Raw genomic sequence first — 15,789 nt, forward strand, 5'->3', positions numbered from 1 at the left:
GGCCAGCCAAGGGATTGGTTCTCCAGAAAATCAACCACCCAGAAAAATCCACGAAAAAGAAACCAGAGCGTGACCCAGATCACCAAGTGGCACAAGACTAGTCATCGTGCTACTGCAAGGGAGGGTGCTCCTCGGCGCCAACAGCCACCGGTTTTAGGTTTCCAAGCCGCACTGCATATCCGATCTGCCAATGACGACGCACACAATCGGGTAGAGGCCTCAGCGGTGTGGCGACGGCGCCTACGAATGTCTTTCTCTGTTCTCTGTTCTCGCGAGAGCAATGGCGATGGCTGAATCAGTGGTCATATCCGATCCTGACTTGCTGACCTCAGGAGCTAGAAAGGCAGCTCGAGAGATCAACCCACAACAGTCCGAGGTGGCCGCATCATCGTCCCTTTCCCCCAGCCGTCAAAACTGACAAACCACCGGTAATCAATCACTCATCCTTATCCAGTGCCACTCGCCGACGAGCCCTGCACTACAGAGCTGAGAGAGGCTCACAGAATCAAACCTCTTGCTGCCGCGCGCGGCGCCTGCAGGCAGCGGCCCTTGTCTCAGGTGAAACGAAGGACCAGGGCGAACCAGGCCTGCTGCTCCTCGTGTGAACGGGCCCATCTGCTGCTTAAGATGCCTGCCCGTTTTTGAGAATGGATGCCCGGACATCACTGCTGCAGATTGAGGCCCCACTCTAAACGCCCCGACGCGCTGTGAGTGGACCGCGACCAAGATGTAAACTGCGTCTGGACTCGCGCCTCAGCCACAGACACGCCTCGGATTACCTCATCAACACCAACCCACCAGCCACACATCTTCGGTGCTTTCTCATCGACCCTCGTTCAGTTCTTCACGTTTCACATCCTGACCGCCATCCCCTGCTTTACCATTTTAACCTCCTGTCACCAAAAGCTTGGCCTCTTCTCGTCTGAACCCTGGCTTGTCCGGCTCGTCAATTTCGATTGTCCACGTCGCTGCGCCCATTGGACCGTTGGCGCATGCCCATGATGATATGGACCCCTGACCAGCAAGATGCAGCCAGCCCTGCCTGCGCAGCCTCAATAATGGGTTCGTGACATTGGGGTCCCAAATTCGGGTCCCGAACGTCTGTGAATTTCAGTCGGTCGATCTTACTTAATCAAAAACATTCAGCACCCCCACGATCCGTCGATATCGATATCTGCCGGACGAACCAGCAAACACAACAGTCTTTTTTCGACTTCAACGCCCACGAGAGACAGCGAGAGCGAAAACACCATCACTAACACAAATACCGGGCCACCGCCAACGTCCGGCCCGCCCGCGAAACATCGTCACACAGCTGGGTCCGTTGGTGCGACCTGTTTCGGGATCCCGGTGCCGCCTCGCGAACTGCTCTCATCGCGGCTCCTGCTCCCACCTTCCGGCCTTCTGAGCGCTACAGCCAACCCTGGCGATAGCGATAGTCGTCGCATTAAGGTGGCAGTACCGTCACCTGCCGGCGGCCCTCTGCACAGTTGCAACCGTTGCATTCTCGGTGCCTCACGGATCTACAATGACGCGGCCAGCAAGGGAACTGGCTGTCACGGCAAGCACCGGTGACATTGTCACTTGTCAATTTGAACGAGAACGGAGTTTGTTGAAGCTTCGTTAATTCATTCCGACTGACTGACTGACTGACTGACCGCCAGGGGCTTGTTCGCTAAAAAATGCAGTCCCATCTCACGCTACCAAACGTTCGCCAAACACCGGCACCAAGCCACAATCCTGCGATACACGCAATCGCCCTATCTCCCCGGAATGAACGCCATACCCTTTGCAGCCCTCAAGCGTCATCCATCATCACCTCCAATCATGCTGTTGTTTGCGCCGAGACTTGCGGCAGTTTGCTCTTGAACCACAGCATCGCCTCGGTGAAGGCAAGGTAGATTCCCGTGAGGCACCAGCAAATCATGACGACGGAGAACCCGCCGGCCAGCTTGGCGTCCACTATCCTCCCCACGAGGACGTCTCGGAGGGCGCTGTTCATGAGCAGCCAACTGTACATCGGAATCAGCTGGCTGATTGCGTTGGACGCCGAACGCTGGTGCACGAGTTGAGCCCGCTCGCGCTCCCGCTCCTGGATCGTGTCCGCCATCCGCCAGGCCACCTGGTTGTTGATCTTTTCCCAGGACGCCTTGCAGGCCGTCTCCCGCGCCTGTGTGACCATGTTCTGACGGCAGTCCCTGTCCTTGGCGAGGTACATGACCTTATCGACGAAGCCGTCGAGGTCGTCGGGAGGCACGAGGTATCCACAGCGGCCGTGTTGGATGATATCACTCGGACCGCCCTCGTCTCTGGCCACCACGGGCACGCCCGATGCCATGGACTCGAGGACGACGAGGCCGAACGTCTCGGTAACGGAGCAGTGGAGGAAGATGTCGCCGGAGGCGTAGGCGGTGGCCAGGTCGTCGCCGGTCTTGAATCCGGCAAAGATGACCTTGCCCTGCTCCCGCAGCGGGTCGAACATCTCGTGCACCTCGCGCTCGACGTCGGGGTTGCGGTTGCCGCCAACAACATACAGCTTGAACGCCAGACCGCAGGCGTCTAGCTCTTTGACGGTCTTGGCCAGGAAGCCGAACCCCTTTTCGCCGGCCACTCTGGATACGCAGATGAGAATGATCTCCCCATTGGGCGCAATCTCCCTGCGCAGGGCCTCGCTCCGCATCTCCGGCCGGAAGAGCTCCGTGTTGACGCCGCGCTGCAGGAGCTCCATCTTGGAGGCCTGCACGCCCTGGGCCTCGAGATATCGCTGCACGAAGCGCGAGGGGTAGAAGACGGTCTTGATGGACTCGTGCCTGAACAGGAAGGACTGGACCATAGAGAAGGCGAAGACAGCAAAGGTGCTGAAGGGGTGGGGGAAGAGGATGGCGCAGTAGCCGGCCAGGTCGGTCTGAAAGTTGCAGATGACGGGCACGCGCTTCTCTCTCGGCTGTTGCTGGAGCTGCAGCATCACCTGGAAGCCCAGCGATGCGGGCGAGGCCAGGTATATCAGGTCGGGCGGGGTGTCTGAGCCGAAGGTCCGCGAGAAGAGGGCAGAGACGCGGACGGGGTAGACGACGGACAGCTCCGGGTTGAAGGGCAGCGGGTAGCCCTGAAGGCGGACCTCAAGCTGAGTGTCTGCTGTTGTTGCTGTTGGTGAGAATGTGTTGTGCTTGGTGTGGTTGTGCGGCGCGACGACGGCGACGAGTGCGCCCTGGGAGCGCAGGTGCTCGACGAGCATCAGGGTTGTCCTGCTGACGCCGTTGACGGGGCCGAAGGACTCTGTGCAGAGCAAGATGCGCTTTCCGCGTAATGACGGCGGGAAGACGGCGTTATCGTGAGGCGGGTATCGTGGCATGATGCCGTGAGCTCGGGGGAGAAGGGGCTGTCGTTCCATGATGGCTGGTGAGAGCGCATGCACTCTTGCAAAAGTCAGTCTTGAGGTGTGAGCTGCAATCCACCCTGAATGCTTACCAGAAGTTGTCTCAAGCCTTTCCCGCTGAAGATATCTAGCCTCAAAGCTCCTGAAGGGTTCTCGTGAAGAATCCGAAAGGGTTCATACAGCTTGGAGGCAGAACGTGGATCGAGTTGCCCTCCAGCGCGACGGCCACACGCCTCGGGGGCTTGGCTCCATGATATCTGCGCAACGAGACATGACAAAAATCAAAAGGCTAGACTGCAATTGCCATGACTTGGGAAGAGTCCCCGTGATGTGCGGTGTCGGAGGGGCGCCACGAGGTTCGCAGATTTGCATTCCGCATTCCTCGACGGCGCGCCTCAGCCTGTAAATGCAGCTGCTCAGGCCACATGGGGAGCTTCGATGGCCTGCAGTGACGCTGCTGCGGTGGTGGGGGCGGGGCACTCGCTGCGAGCAGCGCTGTCTTAGCGTGTCCAAGGTTGTGTCTGCAGGGTCCAGAAGCCAATTCCGGGCTGCAAGGTACCTGAGCTGAGTGATGAAAGCGGCCATCGTCAATCATGACGAGCAACCAACCAACCAATCTTTGTACACGCTTCACGATGCCATGTACTTGATTTGCATTTCCTATGATCGATACATGGCGTTTCTGTTCGTGTCGATTGCCACTTTCACGTGGAAATGGCTCTTTACTCTGCCCACTGGTTGACAGAAACGGTACATACATTAACATCTTCTCTCATCAGCATCATCATATCGGGATGTGTCTGCCGCCCTCTCGCGGTCTCAGGCGTACCAAAAGAGTCATGCATTCGATGAAGCACGACAAATTCCCGCATCATTTTTCCCTCCATGTCCCCAAGTTTCTTCTGCATCAGTCACACGAAGAGAGAGATCGAGGCCGGGAACACCCACGATGCCCAGGTCAGCAGCCAATGAGAGCGGCGGAAGGCAGCACATTGCGACTCCGCTGGACGAGAGCCAATCGATAAGACGACGGCCGCACATGAACTTCCCAATGGCAAACAAAAACGCGTTTCATGCCGCATGACCAGGTGCTTTACGATCACCTACAGAGCGATGGGGAAAGCACGAATGGCGGCCCGCATCTGGATGCCCGTGGTCTCGCCGGTTGGGTGCCGTTCGTTGAAGCGGCCCCGGCCATCTACAAGATCGAGAGGCGGACGTCGGGTTTTTGAGTTGAATGCTTGACTGCGAATCATCACGAGCATGGGTGCTTATACCGATACCCATGTGTTGGAGGGGTAGCGCAGTGAGGGGCAATGTGACGGCAAAAGATACCGATTCTGACCGAAGACTGCTTACAGGGTGTGTGGTAGAGTATGCTCGTTTTGAGTGTCGTCGCGAAGGGCGGCAGTGCTACGATTATGTTGTCGACATCATGGCCTCTTGGATAACACGAGCATTGGGACGTTCATCTAAGCGTTGAGGATATCTGCACCGCACCTTACACCAGCATCAGACGTTGGCCTCGACTCTCGTCTTTTTCTGTTGTGAAGCACCGCGCTGAGCAGCCTCACCTCGCTCTAAGAACGCTCAGACAACCATCACCACCTAACGCGTTCTCACCGCGATCCGCTCAAGAGCAACGTCATCGTCACGATACAGCAATTTAACAGCTTCTCTAACCACTCTGCAAGCCTACTTCTTCTTCACCTCCCTGACTCGACCCTCAAAAGTCGCTGCCATAAATACTGGCCCTCCGCCCTCTCCCCCCCTTCCTCGCCGCGGTATCCGAAGCTTCAACGTCGGAACACGGCAAACCCCCAATACCAAGAGATTCCAATAGTGCTTGTTCATGCGCTTGCTTGGTGGTTTTACGCGCGTCAAGCTACCCATAATCTGCACTTGTCCCACGTTTATCATCATCGGACGGACCAAAAGCCACGTCAGATCGCTCACCTACGAGAACCAGTTCGTTGCCGCACGGCCGTTGTCCAACGTCGACCTTTCCCGAAGCGGTTGGTGAAACGAACACCCTCATATCGGACGGTTTGATTGAAGCCCATCATCGTCGAGACCGTTTGCTCTACGTTCGGGCATTCCTTCAGTCCGCTTGGGTAGAAAAGGGATTGGCTTTCCTTGAACCTTTTTGGTTTCTTGAGTTTGAGTTCCGCTTTACTGGACGGCAGCAGCAGAGACTTTCACGATGATGGCGGAAGGTTATGTCACGTTTGCCTCGGTGGATGAAGCGGCGGACGAGAGCAGCGCTTTCCGCGAACCTTCGACGGTGCCCACGACTCCGGACGGGAGCTGCACGTTTAGCCCCGTGCTCAGGTACGCACACGAGGCGGACTGCGATGAAAGCGTCGACGGGGAGAGGTTTACCGCGTTGGAGAACAAAGGAATCGAAGGAAGACCCGGTCTGAGCAGCACCACACAGAACCCCGTCCGCAACATCTGCTGCGTGGGAGCGGGATACGTCGGTGAGACTCCCTCAAAACCTTCACGAGTCTCAGTCATCACTAACATTCTTCTCAGGCGGGCCAACAGCCGCAGTCATCGCGTTCCAAAACCCGCACATCCGCGTCACCGTCGTCGACCGTGACGAACGGCGCATCCGCCGGTGGAACTCCAAACACCCGCCCATCTACGAGCCCGGCCTGCGGGACATTGTGAGAATCGCCAGGGACGGCGCGAGGGAATGCGCCTTTCCCACCGAGCCCACTGCCAAGAACACCAGCACCACCGCCGCCTCGTCAGCGACGTCCGAGTGCGGGAGCCAGTGCGGCGGCGACGATGGCCCCCTGACCGCCGTCCCCGCGCGCGCGCCGAACCTCTTCTTCACGACGCGTGTCTCAGAGTGCATAGCGCAGGCCGACATCATCCTCGTGGCCGTGAACACGCCCACCAAGACCCGCGGCCACGGCGCGGGCAGCGCGACTGACATGACGGCGTTCGAGGCCGTAACCGCCGAGGTCGCGCGGCACGCGAGACCGGGCGCAATCGTGGTTGAGAAATCGACCGTGCCGTGCCGCACCGCGCACCTCGTCCGCGAGACGCTCGCCGTCCACCGCCCCGGGGTGCACTTTGAGATACTCTCCAACCCGGAGTTCCTCGCGGCCGGGACCGCCGTGAACGACCTTCTCCGGCCGGACCGCGTGCTCATCGGCTCCGAGACGACACCCTCGGGCAAGCGCGCGGCGGCGGCTTTGGCGGGCGTCTACGCTGCCTGGGTGCCGCGCGCGCGCATCCTGACGACGAACGTGTGGTCGTCCGAGCTGGCGAAGCTCGTGGCGAACTCGATGCTCGCGCAGCGGATCAGCAGCATCAACTCCATCAGCGCCATCTGCGAGCGCACCGGCGCGGACGTGGACGAAGTTGCGCGCTCAGTGGGCTGCGACCCGCGCATCGGCGACCGCTTCCTCAAGGCGGGCATCGGGTTCGGGGGCAGCTGCTTCAAGAAGGACATCCTGAGCTTGGTGTACCTCGCCGAGAGTTTGGATTTGGACGAGGTCGCGGAGTACTGGTTGCAGGTGGTCAAGATGAACGAGTACGCGCGGGAGCGCTTCACGCGGCGGGTGGTCAAGTGTCTGAACAACACGCTGGCGGGGAAGAAGATCACGGTGCTGGGGTACGCGTTCAAGAAGAACACGAGCGATACGCGGGAGGCGCCGGCGCTGGAGATCATACGGGCGCTGCTGGAGGAGGGGCCGAGGGAGATTGCGGTGTTTGACCCGTGCTGCAACCCGCTGGTCATCAAGGAGGAGATCAGGCAGTTGTGCGGGGAGGTGAAGCCGCTCAGGGAGGACGGCGGGCCGTTGGCTATCTACGGGGATGCGTATGAGGCGTGCGAGGGGAGTATGGCGGTGCTCATCACGACCGAGTTTGACGAGTTCCGGAACAAGGCGCCGGCGCCGAGCACCGCGCCCCCGACGGCCAAGGTCCAGCAGCAGCGGGATGATGTTGACCCGCGGCCGTTCCAGAGCCTCGAAGTCGCGCAGTCGGACGTGCTGGCGCTGCACAGGTTCCTCAGCCGGCGGCAGTCTTCAGACGACCCGCTGGGGCGTTACGAGGCAGAGCCCGAGTGTGCGTCCGACTGCCCGGACTGCGAGGCGGAAGCGGCCAGCGAGGTGTCGGGGTTTGCCACGGGGATGGGCACGACGGAGGAGTACAGGACCAAGGAGAAGGTGGACTGGGCTAGGGTGGCGAGGAACATGCAAATCCCGAGGTGGGTGTTTGACGGGCGGGGAGTGATTGATGCTGGGGAGATGGCGAAGTTGGGCGTGAGGGTGGAGAGTGTTGGGCGGCAGGGACGATCGTGAAGTTGACCGTGCTCTGTAATCGTGAATCTGGGGCATTTTTGTTTTCTTTTCTCGTCATTTTCTCATCATATACCATCGTCGTGCGGGATAATGGGCCACTCTGGAACCGGTGGCGGAGGAGACGGGACGGACTTAGCATCGTAGAGTTTAGAGACAACTTTCACAAACAGAACTTGAGTCGAGACACGAAAACCATACAGAACAGCGACCGACAGGAAAGTGTGAGAGCGTGCCGGGGGCGGAAGTCGCCGCCGGCACATGGCGACTTGCATCCGCAGTCTGATGCATGCTCTGCATCCATCCTCTGCACACAATTTCATCCCGTCCCCTGGTACCTGTTTCACGCTACCACGACAGACTTCTCCGACCAAACGAAGGAACCAGTCATATCCGGGCCCCAGGTTCGTCTGAGGATGTGGCCAGTTGGAATTGAGACCTCGGGGGGAGGGAAGAGGGAGGGAGGGTTAATATGTGTAGGGCTAGGCGGATCGGCGGCGGCGGCGGTGATCAGTCTTTGAAGATCCAAGATTTGTTGTTCGGGATCATCACCGCGCGTTGGGCGAGGTTGAAGTAGGAACCGGAGAATTAACACAACACACATATGACTTTATCGTGGATTTTCTCCCCAGAATAAGATCGTTTCGCCCCATAGGAACAACCCAAAATCCTCCGCATATTTCGTCATCGCGGCAGGGACCCCGGAACGCCGCATGCAGCAGTCAAGCAATGCATCAACCACCATCTCCACCTCCTATCAGCCTTTGAGACAGAACAGCGACCGTTGTTCTCGCGTCAGCCCAGTGCCGATACCAATCATGGGGACCCCCTCCGTCTGGAGAGACTGTGGGCCAACGGCCGCGGTGCAATGCGATTGGGGAGAGTCGGGGATCAGCGTTTGGTCTGTTCGCGCCGTTTCACGTCGCAATCAGCCAGCTGCCCGGCGACGCTAAGCCTCAGATTGTTTAAAGTGTGTGTGGGATCATGGTATGTAGTATGTGGTATGAGTAGTAAGGTAGGCAGGGAGTAGTAGCCTTTACCGTCCAGCCGGCCAGGAACCCAGAACCGACGATGATGGTTTTAGTGTTGTTGGCTCCCCCCTTTCCGAGACGTGTAAGACGAATCGTTCGAACCGAATGTGGTATCTGGCTGTAAGGATGGGCTGGCTTACCCGTGCTTCCGAGCTGGGAGGGTTTTGGTCAGAAGTGACAGGCAGTGTGTGTGTTTCTGGCGCCCCCAATGGCGACTTGCCTCACACCTCCCTCACGCATTTGTCAGTTTGGGGGAGGCGATAGGAGGTTTGGCTTTCCGTCCAACCTTTTAGCGTTCAAGGGGAGACTTCGTTTCATCTGCTCTGCCGTGCGGCGGGAGGACATGCAGCCCTGGGGCATGAGGACATGAGAGAGAGGGACAGCATGAAGGAGGGAGCAAGAGGCTGCAGAGCTGTCTGATATAGGTCTCGTCTTGGTGTACGTCGTCCTTTCGTCGGGCATAGCGACCTCTTCCTCCTTTGGACCAGACGATGAGCGGATGATAATTCTGTTTTCCACGACGACGGTTTGTTGACGTTGGGCGATCGATACACTCTAGACCGAGTCCCTGGGGCGACTTGGACATCACATCGCCGAGTAATCTCACTAATACCACCTTGACGGGCTGTTGGAATTTGTGTCTTTGGGAAAAGCAGAGAGAATGAGGGGAACAGACGCCTCAGTGCTGGTCCTCACGGGCCTGGCCGCCCTGGCCGGGGCGAAGGAGCTCCAGATCGATGACGTGCCGGTGGAATGCGCGACGATATGCGGGCCCATCGTCGAGCTGACCTTCAAGTGCGACGTCGACAACTCCTTCGACGAGCTGCGGCGGCTGAAGCGGCGAAAGGTCGACGGCCCCGAGGCGCAGAGGATACCGCCGCACGCGAAAGGGGGCGTGGCACGACGACACCACCACCGCAACAGGCCGCCCGCCCAGAACGAGGCCGATGTCGCGGTGGCCACGCCGACGCAGCCGCAGGACGCGGTTCCGTCGGTTGGTGATGCGCAGGGCGTGCAGCAGCCGGCGCAAGACGCCCAGCCGCCTGCGCAGGAGGCGTCGCCGGTGTTTATCGCGACGCTGCCGTTTGCTGCGCCCGCGCCGGATCCGCAGCTTTCGACGCCTAATCCGCCACCGGAGGCCGCGCAGACGACGCCGTCGGTGGAGGCTACGCCGCAAGTGACGCCTACGCCGTCTTCAGATCCGCCGCAGGCCTCGTCGACGTCTTCGTCAACACCAGCGGCGCCTCCGCCTCCTCCTCCTCCGCCGCCGGTGATACCTCCCCCGGCACCAGCTCCGCCGCCGCCTCCTCCGAAAGTGACGCAGCCGTTGATCGTGCCCGTCTTCGTACAGCCGACATCGACTGTCTTCCTGACGGTACCGGCTCCGTCACTACCCCCTATCCCACAAGTGACCATCCCGGCACCCCTCCTCCCCTCGATACCCCCGATATCCATCCCACCTCTCGTGGTAGCTCCTCCTCCCCAGCAACCACGGCCACAGCAACCTCCTCCAGCGCAGCATCCGCCTCCAGCCCAGGCACCGCAGGTCCCGGCGCCGCAGCAGTCGACACCCTCGGCGTCGATGAGCATGCCGTCCGCGATGCCAGTCGCTGGCGAGCCGGGCAAGAAGGAGCCCCAGCCGAACCCGGAGACGGACAAGGACACGGCCGAGAAGAACTGCATCTGCGGGAACAAGAGCTTCGACGTGAACCTGTTGGCGGGGATGTGCCAGAGCTGCATAAAGCGGTCGGGGAACCGGGCGAATGGTGAGTTGCCTTTTCCCTCATGATGGGAATGCCCTTAGACGCAATGCATGTGATACTGACTGGCTGCAGATATGGACTTCATCATGAACCAGTGCAACTTCACCCAGGCGACGTACACACCCGACAAGGACAACCTGGCGTACAACATCCGTGTTGTCGCGCAAAAGCCGTTGCTCTCGCATAGTGCCAACGCCATGGGCGACGCGCCCAGAATCGGAGCTGCCTCCGCGTTGGCGGCGATCGGCGTTAGTTTTGTAGCAGGGATGGCGCTGTTGCTGTAAGCTTACAAAGAAGGTTTGGCGGAGGTAATGAACTGGTGAAACGCGGGACGTAATGGGAGGAAGTAATAATAGCCGGAGGACACGTCGAGGTAATAATGAGAGGGAGAGGAGTTGGAGGCGAGCGATGAACTGGATGATTTAGCGGCAGGGCGGCGAAACGGAGTAGAAAAATCTAGATGATGGTTCTAGATGTTTTGTTTTTTGAATCTCAGGTGGGCTCTTTTAGCCAATCCGGTAGATGACTACCAATTATTCATCCAACTGTCCCTTTGCTTCATTTTCAAATTAACGTGCTCATGGCACCATCTCTTACCTATGCTTTGGTCGTCACTGTCAATTGTAGTTGCTCAGGTCATATAAAAGACCTTCTAAGTGCATAGTTTGGGAAGTTGGGGAGCCGTAAAGTAGAGCACAAAAGTGTCCATAGACATTTTGTTTTATTACTGGGAATCTATCGCCGCAATCAAGCTGGCCCTTTTATGATTCTATCCCCTAACATGGTATAATATGCACGAAACTCTGAAATCATTAACTCGTCATTCTCTTGAGCTTTTCTTGGTTTAGATGCGCTCAACCCAGGCATCAGTGTTCTTCTTCTCCTCCACGACAACGGTGCCATCGACGTCTCTCTCAACAGGAGGGTAGTCGGCCTCCTTGACGCGCATAACGTGGCGGCCGTGGCGGAGCCAGTGCATGGTGACGTATCCCAGAACGTAGACGAAGCCGACGAGAGGCACGACGTACGAGATGCGCGTGCTGGAGTGGTCGGCGATGGCGGCCTGGATGGGGGGGAAGACGGCACCACCGGCGACACCCTGGACCATGATACCGGCGGCGCGGCGGGTGTGGCGGCCGAGGTTGGCCGTGCCGAGGGTGAAGAGGGTCGGGTACATGGGGGCCTCGAAGAAGAAGATGACGATGAGGACGGCGACGGCGGAGGTGCCGCGGCCGACGCAGCAGTACGCGGTCAGGGCGATGGCGCAGACGGTGTAGATGATCATGAGGAAGTCGGACTGGAAGACGGTGGCGAGGGCGGTGGCGATGAAGCGGCCGACGGTGAAGGTGATGAGGGCGTAGGACAGCATGTTGGCGGCCTGGGAGTCTGTGAAGCCGCCGTTCTCGTGGGCATAGTTGATGAAGAGGGTGGCGATGGAGACCTGGCAGCCGACGTAGCAGAACTGCGCGAGGAAGGCGAAGATGAGGTTGTACTGCTTGTAGATGGGGCCCTGGCCGACGTCCTGGCCGGGCATGGCGTCGGCGGACGGACCGGAGTCCTCGATGGTCTGCTCCGAGACCTCGGGCAGGCGGGCGAAGAAGAAGAGCACGGCGACGGCGGCGCCGGCGCAGGAGACGGCGAGGTAGACGTACTGGACGTTGGTCAGGGAGTTTGCGTTGGCGCCGGAGAAGAAGAACTTGGAGGCGATGAGCGGGCCGATGAAGGAGGCGACGCCGTTCCAGGACTGGCAGAACTGCAGGCGGGCGGAGGCGGACTCGGGCTTGCCGATGACGACGGCGTACGAGTTGGCGGCGGTCTCGAGGGTCGCGAGGCCGCAGGCGATGACGAGGGTGCAGGCGCAGAAGCCGCCGAAGACTGCGCGGGTGTTTGTGGTCTGCGTGGAGGCGTGGGCGACGGGCCAGAAGAGGATGGCGCCGAGGGAGTAGAGGCCGAGACCCATGAGGATGGTCTGCTTGTAGCCGCGGCGCTTGAGGCACTCGGCCGCGATGGGGGAGAAGAGGAGGTAGCCGCCGCCGAAGTACATGACCTGCAGGCCCGTGGACTCGAGCTTGGAGATGCCGAGGACGGTCTGGAAGTGCTTGTTGAGGACATCGAGGAGGCCGTAGGAGAAGCCCCAGAGGAAGAAGAGGGAGATGATGAGGGAGAGAGGGAAGACGAGGGCGCGGCCGGTGAGGTAGCCGCCGGCCAGCGCGGGAGCGGCTGATGGGATGCCGCCGCCTGCCATTGTGATGATGGTCTTGGTGGTGGTGTTTGAAGGAAGCGAAGAGTGGGATGTTTGGGTATAAGTGCTTCCTGAGCTGAGATGGACCACCGGGATGTGTATGGAGAAGAGGCTTCCTGAGCTGCGGATGATGACAAGAAACATAAACCCTAGATGTCCGGGGAAGAGACCCCCTTTTATCCAAAGTGCTCCATGGCGAACCGTGATGTTCATCCCCATGGAGAAGATGGACCGCCCCCGTTGAGCCCCAACCATCCACCCCCAGGTTACCTCCCCATGGTCTGTGGCCGGTGGGCTTGGATCACCTCTAGATCCGGCGTCGCCCTTGGCCCGTCGATGTTTGACGTGGGAGGCCAGGACCAGGGCCGGGGCCGAGACATGGCACTAGATGAAAGCACCTGAACCGATGCCACGGAACGTGTCAATGGCGCTAGTCCTGCCCAGCCTGTCGAGCTCGCATGCCGTGAAGAGAGAGATAGCGCGGCAGGGGGTGATGAGGTTGACTGATGGGTTTAGCGAGCAAAGGAGACAAGTGCGCCGTCTTGGGTGTGAGTGCCACGCAGACGGGAAGAACGCCGTCTTAGACAACCCGCCCACAATACGGCCGGGCGCGCATTTCCTCGCTGATTCTCGCGGCGACACCAACCCAAAACCCCATGGGCAGCGAGAATGGAGAAGTGGTGCGGGGGAGCGAAAGGGGACAAGCGCTGAGCTTGGCCGTCGCTCTTCAGGACGGCTACGGGGTCTGCCAAGGATGTCTTGATCCAATCATGCGAATGGAAGAGGTGTGCTGCCGGTGAAGCTATACTGAGAAAAGTAAGCCGCTAGAAGCTTGTTGGAACGTGGCTGGAAAATTGCCCGTAGCAAGCCATCTCGGTGCGATCCCTGCTTGGCGCGCCGGTAGTTTGACCGAGTTGATCTCCTAGTCGTCTGTCGAGAATGCTTGGCTTCGCGATAGCGTCAGATGCGCGAGATATTGATCGATCGTTTGAGCGCGGCAGTCACTGACGAGAGACTACGGCCGTGTCCTATTCCATCTCGGATCGTGACTATGGACATGCTCCCAGAGACTTGGGCGCCGTCGACGGTAGACTCACTGGCGCGGCCCCTAGCATGATGCTTGCCCCGCCTCCCTGTTGACAGTTTTGATTGAGCGTGCTCATCTGGAGCGAGCCTCCACAGCTTCATCTCACCGACCCCATCGCACGGCTGGGGAACCCCATGGGCAGGACATGGTGGTGGACTTCCTACGCGAGCATGTTCAGATATCCCTCAAACCCTGGTCAGAGTCGGGCGTTCAAGCCAAGTGTTGTTGGTGCCACTCATTTCCTGCCAAGCTGATGAGCGTTGGATTACCAGAGGAGCCTGCTGGGGGGCCAAGACATTCGCCATTTGATAGAGGCAAAACCCTATCAGACTCTCTTGGCCGTTTCTTTGATGCTCACATGACCGTCAGAGCTGAAGTCGGCGTCCGCGACCCTCAATAAAAGAGTCACGATCCACTGCAGAACCATCCGTAGCGACCCCGTATTCTGCTCCCCAGATTCAGTCTGGAGCCGTCTGGATCTCTTCTCCGCAACATTCAGCGTTTGGGGGCTCTCTTCCCCAGCCCGCCCCAGCTTCGTCGTTTAAAGTCGCCCCGCCAGAACGGGCCTGGCCATGGATGAATGGAGGCGTCCAGACCTGCAGTCGCCGTTAGCGTTACAGAGGCGATCCACTTGATCGGGCCGTTACCAGGAGCCAAACCTCGCCAAGTTGGCGCTGGTTCAGTGTTTATTGGCCTGACTCGCGCTGGGATGCGGCCGCGTACGCGCCGCAGGCAGCTTCTGCTTGCTCACAGTGACCATGGTTATGGTGTTGCGAAGACTTCATGTTGGCAGATTGCTGTGCATCGCCGTTTGCTGCATAAGTCGGCTCAACACTTCACATCGTCCACGGCCGAAGCATGGGCCATCCCGTTCTCAGGAGACAGAGTTGGGTTGAACTGGGCCGCAACGAGAAGTGCGAGCTTCTCGCATCAGAGTTTTGGTCACGACGGCGGCTAATCTAACCCCAGTCTCCAAACAAGAGAGCGGCTTGCACCTGCTCAAATTGGCCTCCATCTTTCATGCCCGAGACCACGTGAGCGTGTACGGTGATTGTCCATGTCGGAGGTCGATGGTTGCCCCTTGCGCGTGACATGCCGGCGAACCGTCCCCTGCATCGGAAGATGCAGCGTGAGCCGCAGAACACACGTTGACAGCGCGCGAGAAGACAGCCCTCTCCTTGTTCTCTCCCCTGCGATGGTTCCAATAGTTTAATGATCCGAGGACTCGGGACAAACCATGCGACGCACGTGTCTCAATTTGAGCAAGACGTCGCGCTAGCGAGGAACTCCTGAAAGCTGATTGAAGACATCGAGCAGCGAAGAACCGGCTTCGGAGGTGAGACGATGTCGTTCTGGCGCTCGGTGCTGCTGGACGTGTCGTCCATCATCTGTGATGTTCACGATGGCGACACCCGTGTGGCTGGGTCGGATGCTGACTTGGGCGCCCTTGATGGCACGGTGTCATCAGAGCTGCCAATTCGATCTGATTTGTAGATGCAGGTCTGAGCCTCATTGCTGCAATTATAAGGTCCTCGTCACCCACGCATCGGCTCAGTATGCATGTGACGACAATGGTCGACATGAATGTTGAATTGGGGGCCGAGAGCATGCCTGAGCAACGCTTACGTGAGTCATCGCGGGCTGTTACCTCCATCGCTTTTCTCTGAGCCGTACGTCCTCGGATTGCAATTCAACACATTCAGAGCATCGCAGACTGCATGATTATTCTCATCCCGAATTGCTGTCTGTGACGTGGACTTGGTCCTGCTGTGTACTTGAGGCCGTCAGTCAGTGAGCATGCGTCAGTTGCGAAGTCAACAGCCAGTTTTGCCCAGAGGCTTGCTCCGTGGCCCAAGCAGCGGTTCTCGTCGTCAGAGTGGTGGAGTTCTTGTGCCACATGAATACTAGACTTGGATCGCACGATAACATCGAGAGAAAACATGAATACCTCAGCCAGATGACAATATTCACGTC

At 59.0% G+C, this 15,789-nt stretch overlaps 4 protein-coding genes across 4 annotated transcripts; 2 read left to right on the forward strand and 2 right to left on the reverse strand.

Annotated features, from left to right (window-relative positions):
• Positions 1 to 1,825: 1,825 nt before the first annotated feature.
• On the reverse strand, positions 1,826 to 3,391 carry mgtA (GDP-mannose-dependent alpha-mannosyltransferase; the record flags this gene model as incomplete). The annotated part of the gene is made up of 1 exon (XM_036635927.1): positions 1,826 to 3,391. One exon carries the CDS (start codon positions 3,389 to 3,391, stop codon positions 1,826 to 1,828), a length of 1,566 nt encoding a protein of 521 aa, XP_036497369.1.
• A 2,188-nt stretch (positions 3,392 to 5,579) lies between these two features.
• On the forward strand, positions 5,580 to 7,695 carry sgl (UDP-glucose 6-dehydrogenase; the record flags this gene model as incomplete). Its single annotated transcript, XM_036635928.1, has 2 exons — positions 5,580 to 5,856; positions 5,912 to 7,695. 2 exons carry the CDS (start codon positions 5,580 to 5,582, stop codon positions 7,693 to 7,695), a joined length of 2,061 nt encoding a protein of 686 aa, XP_036497368.1.
• A 1,689-nt stretch (positions 7,696 to 9,384) lies between these two features.
• CGCS363_v004080 (uncharacterized protein) lies at positions 9,385 to 10,770 on the forward strand (the record flags this gene model as incomplete). The annotated part of the gene is made up of 2 exons (XM_036635929.1): positions 9,385 to 10,489; positions 10,559 to 10,770. The coding sequence occupies 2 exons, from the start codon at positions 9,385 to 9,387 to the stop codon at positions 10,768 to 10,770; spliced, it is 1,317 nt and encodes a 438-aa protein (XP_036498924.1).
• A 560-nt stretch (positions 10,771 to 11,330) lies between these two features.
• gluP-1 (Glucose/galactose transporter) lies at positions 11,331 to 12,731 on the reverse strand (the record flags this gene model as incomplete). The annotated part of the gene is made up of 1 exon (XM_036635930.1): positions 11,331 to 12,731. One exon carries the CDS (start codon positions 12,729 to 12,731, stop codon positions 11,331 to 11,333), a length of 1,401 nt encoding a protein of 466 aa, XP_036498925.1.
• Positions 12,732 to 15,789: the final 3,058 nt, after the last annotated feature.

Source organism: Colletotrichum siamense, assembly GCF_013390195.1.
Source record: "Colletotrichum siamense strain Cg363 chromosome Unknown KSG_Cg363_contig03, whole genome shotgun sequence".
Lineage (NCBI taxonomy): Eukaryota > Fungi > Ascomycota > Sordariomycetes > Glomerellales > Glomerellaceae > Colletotrichum > Colletotrichum siamense.